This window comes from Cynocephalus volans, chromosome 14 (genome assembly GCF_027409185.1).
Source record: "Cynocephalus volans isolate mCynVol1 chromosome 14, mCynVol1.pri, whole genome shotgun sequence".
NCBI lineage: Eukaryota > Metazoa > Chordata > Mammalia > Dermoptera > Cynocephalidae > Cynocephalus > Cynocephalus volans.
The window spans coordinates 98536371-98542370 of NC_084473.1; the positions used below are offsets into that span (position 1 = coordinate 98536371).

Genomic DNA, 6000 nt, shown 5'->3' on the forward strand with positions numbered 1-6000 from the left:
ATTTATAATCAAATAAAATGTATGGACCATGTTTGAATTCTGATTAAAACGGGCCAACTATAAAATGTTATTGTTGGGATAAGTAGGGAAATCTGAACATGGAACGGGTAATAGATGATATTAAGAAATTATCGTTCCTTTTGTTAGATATGGCAGTGGAATGGAAGCTATGTTAAAAAAAATATTTATCTGTCAGAGATGCCTGTCAAGTATCTACATGTAAAATAACAGAATATATGGGATTTATATTAAATGACTGGGGGTTGGGGGGCGAATGAGGAGAAAGATGAAACAAGATTGGCCGAACATTAATAACTGTTGAAGCTAGCCGACAGATAAATGGGTTCACTATATTATTCTATTTTGTTCATGCTTGAAATTTTTTATAATAAAATTCTAACCCCCCCCCAAAAAAAACACACAAACCGGTTTACAAGTTCAATTAAGCTTGAGCAATTGTTATGAGCCAAGTTCTGTACTAAATCTTAACAGAAATAATTGTAAAGCAGAACTGAGTGGTGTTAAAATGAGAATGTTGCCATAAAATAAGGAAACATGAAACACGGTAAAGATACAGTTTTCTTTAAGCTACTAATCTTATTTGGCAGAAAGAATAATGTAGTAGGTGTTCACAGGTACACATATGCATGCAACCACATATACCCCATACATAAGAACTCCTCACGTTTAACTCAAGAAACAGTGAGCATCTATGAGCTACCTGTAGACACTGTGCTAGGCATTACAGTGGGGATACAAAGGTTATGTTATTTTTCTGCTGAAGAGGTTTACAAACCAACTGTAGGGGAAGGACCTGAATACATGAGACACAGAGATAATAACAACAGAAGTATATATGAGTCTTCCACTGTTGTAGGCACCTTCCAAGATGGTTCCCAGTGATTCTGCCTCCTGCTATTCACGCCCTTGTGCAATCTCCTCCCTTGAGTATGAGGTGGATCTAATGACTTGCTGCTACTAAAGCGATGGGATATCACTTCCGAGATTAGGTTACAAAAAAACTCATCTCTCTTGCTTGCCCCTCCTGATCAACCCGATGGAAACCAGATGTGGTGAACTGCCCTTTAGAGGCCCAAGGTGGCAAGAGCTCAGGAAGGACTCCAGCCAATAGCAAGCAAAGAACTGAGGCCTTCAGCCCAACATCCTGCAAGGATATAAATGCTGCTAACAACCACTATGAGTGAGCTTTTAAGTGACTTCTCCCCAAGTCGAGCCTTGGGATGACTGCAGCCTGGCCAACACCTGGACTGCTGCCTTATGGGAGGCCTTGAGCAAGAGTAACCGCAAGGTGTGCTAGGAACCCTGACCACAGAAACCACAAGATAAGCTGCTTATCTTAAGCTGCTAAATTTGGGGATAATTTGTTACGCAGTAATAAATAACTAATACATTTATCATCGTAATTACAACAATGAAGCACAGTACAAGAAAGTTTACTTATCTTGTTTAACAATGAAAAGAGGGGTGGGACTGATGGTAGCATCTATTATCAAGGTCTCTTTAAAGAAGAAATTTATAAATTGCTACATAAGGAAATCACAAATTTTAATGTAAAGGTATTTTCCATAATTAAAGCAATGAGGAACACACTAAATCTATCCTTACAAGGACAAAGAGAGCAACTTATCCTACCAAAGGGGTTTTCTTTTCCATTGCTAATAAACTGGGATTAAAAAAATATACATATATTTAAAAATTATCTGGGAGGGAAACATAACTAATTACAGAGCTCCATGTAAAGCATCTTATACAAATGCAAGTCAACTTTAAAATTTGTTTTTCAAAGCATTTTTAGCTCTTTATCAACAAAATTTATTAAGACTCTACTGTAGACCAATGGGATGCTGTGATAAATATAGGATATTATAACCTCCAGGAGCCCATTAAAGATAAAAAGAACAGATACTTCAGTCAGAGACAGGACCATGTTTACAATGAAAAATATACAAGGGCTGAGTCATCAAATGTCATTGATCATCTTCTCTGGCAGACAGTCCAAATCAACAAGCGCATTATTACCTTGCTAAAAATTGAATGTTTAAGCACTAATAAAGTGCTTAATAGAAAATAAAAATTAAGAAGACATCGTGTTGATATTTTGTAGCAATATTCTTTTCAAAATAACAATTGGTCTACTGCTTTTCCTTACTATAAAAATTAAACATTAGAAAGCTAAATTAGCATTTTATATTAAGTTATATTGATAGAGGATTTAAGAATTCATGGATAATTTTTACAGTATACCAAGAAATGGCACTGTCAACTGTTCATAATAATGCCAACAGAATTTTCATTTGTGAAAGGAAAAAAAATTCAAGTAACTTAGCATAGCAAAGGAGACCATACTCTGACCCTCACCAAAGTTTCCAATCCTGTCTCTCACCATTCTTTCACCAAAACCCTATGCTAAAACCAATTAGTTGTTGTCTGAATCCACTCTGTACACCTCTAAACCTTTGTGTACCTCATACATCTTCCAGGAACAGAATATCTTTCTTTTTCATATAACTTCTAACTGCTGCCAAAGACTCCAGTTTACTATCACCTCCTTTGGAAAGCTGCCCATGACCACACTCTACCCTCTATAACTCTAGTCTGAATTAGACGTTGCACTTCTACACTCTCCTGTATTTACCTCCATAAGTCTCACAGTACGTGGAAGATCCCTGATATTCATGCGTATGTAATCTGAAAAGTTTGGTCATTCACAAGTAAGACCGCCTCCTCCACCCCAAGTTTGAGACACTCAGATATCTGCAATTGTATTGAGGCATAAATATGAAATATGCATACCACAAGATTGGTATGCAGGAGGAAGTCTGTTAGTGAGTTGAGACTGAGAACCCAGGAGTCTTTGTAAGAGGTTTCACACTTAATGGGTTATGACCCAAACTTGGGAAACAAAAAAACCAGGCATTGAGTTTTAGTCACTCATGAAGTGATTAAAAATTTTGTTTTATAAAATGAGGGCACCCAAAAGAAATATAACTATTAATCTTGGGGACGGAAGTAAAGAAACAATAGTATTTAAGACAGATAAGCTACTTGCCAGGAAAAAAAAAAAGGCTTTATAAATGTGTATAGCTATGTATGTATATTAAATCATTAAGGATCTAACGGGGTCGACAGTTAAGTGCTTCAGTTACATCTGTGCTGTTCTTCACGTGGTAAAACATATGCTGTGGAGGTACTGAGGAATCTGTAGACTCAGCTATCTCAGGACCATCCCTTGAGAGCGCTAAGGGTTGATACTGTCTGATAATTGATTATAAATTGTTTATGTGCCTGACTCATCAAGGCCCCCCACTGCCCTCAGGAATACGGGCGGTGTACAAGTTCTGGCCTTCTCTCCTGGGACAAAGTTTCAGGAAAATTAAGAAAACAGAAACTGCACAGATGCAAGGCAGTTTTATTCTCTCCGCTTTGTGACTTTCTCCAGTAAGTCTTCTGGGTCACTGCAGGAGTTCAGTTCCGATTCTCCTCCCCTGGCGCGATCCTCCACCCCTCTGGACCGCGGGGCAAGCAGGAAGGACTGGACCCGACACACCTGGGAACGGCAGCCGAGCCAAGGGAGGGTCGCTCCACTTCTGTCTGCAGATAACGTCCCTTCGCTGCAACCCGCAAAACTATAAACAACCTCCTGAGAGACCGCTGCAAGCCAACACCCACCCCCTCTACCCCCAACCTCAGGCCTCTACTAAATACCTAAGGCCCGAGGGTCACCGCCGGAGGGCACGCGAGACGCCGGGGGAAGGTGGCGGCGCCGGCTCCACATACTCGCTACAGGAACCACCGCTTCCTGTTTCTCCCAGGCCTTACCTGAGATCTGGTACCCGTCTGCAACTCAGCTGCCGCGGTTTTCCAAAGGCCTTGCCTCCGGGCGAGGCTAACCCCACCCGCGAGAAAGAGCCGGTAGGAAACTGCTGCGCCGCAGGACACACAGGGCACCGCCATGTTGGCTGAGGGAGACCCAGGCAGGAGGGGTGAGGGGGCGGAACCTGGGGCTGCGCAGGCGCAGACGGGCGCCGGGTCCCAGAGGCTGTCGGGAGGAGGGGCCTCCCAGTCGTAGGGAGCAGGGGGCGTGTCCCGCGGCCCGGGACTACTCGTCGCTGATTGGGTGCATAGAACCGTGGGGCGTGCCCGACTCCACCCCTTAGCCGACGTCCACCCCGAGGAGTGGTAGTTCGTGACTGATTGTGGCCTGGCTCTAGTTCATGTTTTGGGTTAAGTCGCTCTGCTTGGTACCGACTTCCACGTGGCTCTTTAACAAGCTCTTCCTTCCCATGAGCGTTGCTGCATCTCGAGCCAGCTCTCCCTGAACCCTGGCTGGGCGGTCGGGGCCCTGCACAGCTTACCGCACCGCCCTCCCTGCCCCGTCTGACCTCACCGTTCTCCGACACCGATGCTCCCCACCCGCAGGTCCTCTCTCACGCTCGAATGGACTTAAAGCCTTCCTTGCATGGAGTTTTCCCCTCCTCTCTAACTTTGCACATTCTTCAGGATCCAGAGCAAGACCCTCCTCCAGCGACTGCCAAACTACCCTAGGTTCCCTGGCACTCACTCTTACATTGTTTCTTAACTGGGGAATGCACAGGTTGGACGTTCCACAAGTGAGACATACACGGCCTAACTCATCTTTGCGCATCACTCCCTGTAGCTCTGATACTAAGCCTTATTTGAAACCCAATCAGAACTGAACAGTTACTGAATAGAGATAAGTATGTCTTGCCTTTTGCGTGCTCCTGACAGCAACTCCCAGGGTGCTCCCTACGAAATACATATTAGCTGATGTAGTGAACCACTCTAAAAGGGATCCAAAACACTTAGATTTGAGGGATCAGTAAAATTAAAACATGCATACATACAGAAAATTTAACGGCATACAAAATTGTCAAGGAAATAAATGCCATTTAATATCACCATCATTTCACAAAACACATTTTACATTAAAAAGGTAGAAATGGCATAATTTCAGAATAAAGAACGGTCCTTTAAATGGAATACATTTAGTTGTATGAAAACTCACCTTGTTGTTCTTTTTGTTATTTTTTCAGCTAGTGACAATTTCATCAAAAATTGACAGAAGCCCATGAACTAGCATTTGGGAACCAGGACTTTATAGCTCATGGAAACAGATACCTTTAAACAGCAATCTTTTGCTAGAATACAGTAAAGCAAATGTGGTACAAACTATTGCATTAAATTTCCTGTGTAGCCTTTGAGTTTGGGAAAAAATACACAGCTATAGATTGACATTGGGTGCATAATTTGAAGACAGAAGGAAAGATTGGAATGCCCTAATAAATATTTAAAATACAAAAAAAAAAAAAATCTGTAGTTTACCTAATGACTAAAACTTAGATTCCTTTCATTTTTCTCTTACTTATTAAGCACCTATTATGTCATAGGCATCAGGCATCCTAGTGCCAAAAGTCCAATATGGTGGGGTCATGTCTAATGTGAGGATTTGGTCCTAAAGTCAGCTTGTAAGGTGAACATCAGGAGAGTCAAAATGTTGGACTAACATCAAGAGTTGCTGAGATGTGGAGTAGCAGGAACTGTTAGAAGCTGCTGGTTAGGGGTGTAAATTGGTACAACCCTTATGAAATCAACTAACTAATCAGTGACCTACAAAAGATAAGATAAGCATACTAAACAATCCATCAACTGCATTCCTAGGTATATACCCTGTAGAAATTCTTGCACAGTGCATCAGGACACATGTATAAGAATGTTCATAGGAACTTTTTTTTTGTCACAACAAAAGTAGCAAAAGTAACTATCAATAGAAGGGATGAATAAGAGAGTACCACACAGCAATACCAATGAACGAACCACAGCTGTACATAGGAATATGGATGAGTTTCAGGAGGTGGAGCAAAAAATAGGAAGTCACATGTGCATACACACAGTACGATCCTATTTACATAAACTTCATAAACAGTGAAAACTGAGCAAGATATTGTTTAAGAGTTTAAT

The 6000-nt window shown here is 41.6% G+C and overlaps 1 protein-coding gene across 1 annotated transcript in view; it reads right to left on the reverse strand.

Annotated features, from left to right (window-relative positions):
* Positions 1–3997, reverse strand: part of MRPS9 (mitochondrial ribosomal protein S9) — a 56349-nt gene extending 52352 nt beyond the window's left edge. The window contains exon 1 of the mRNA XM_063078695.1: positions 3841–3997. Coding sequence (XP_062934765.1) covers positions 3841–3975 — 135 coding nt within the window. The 5' untranslated portion in view covers positions 3976–3997. The remainder of the gene's footprint in view (positions 1–3840) is intronic.
* Between the last annotated feature and the right edge of the window lie 2003 nt (positions 3998–6000).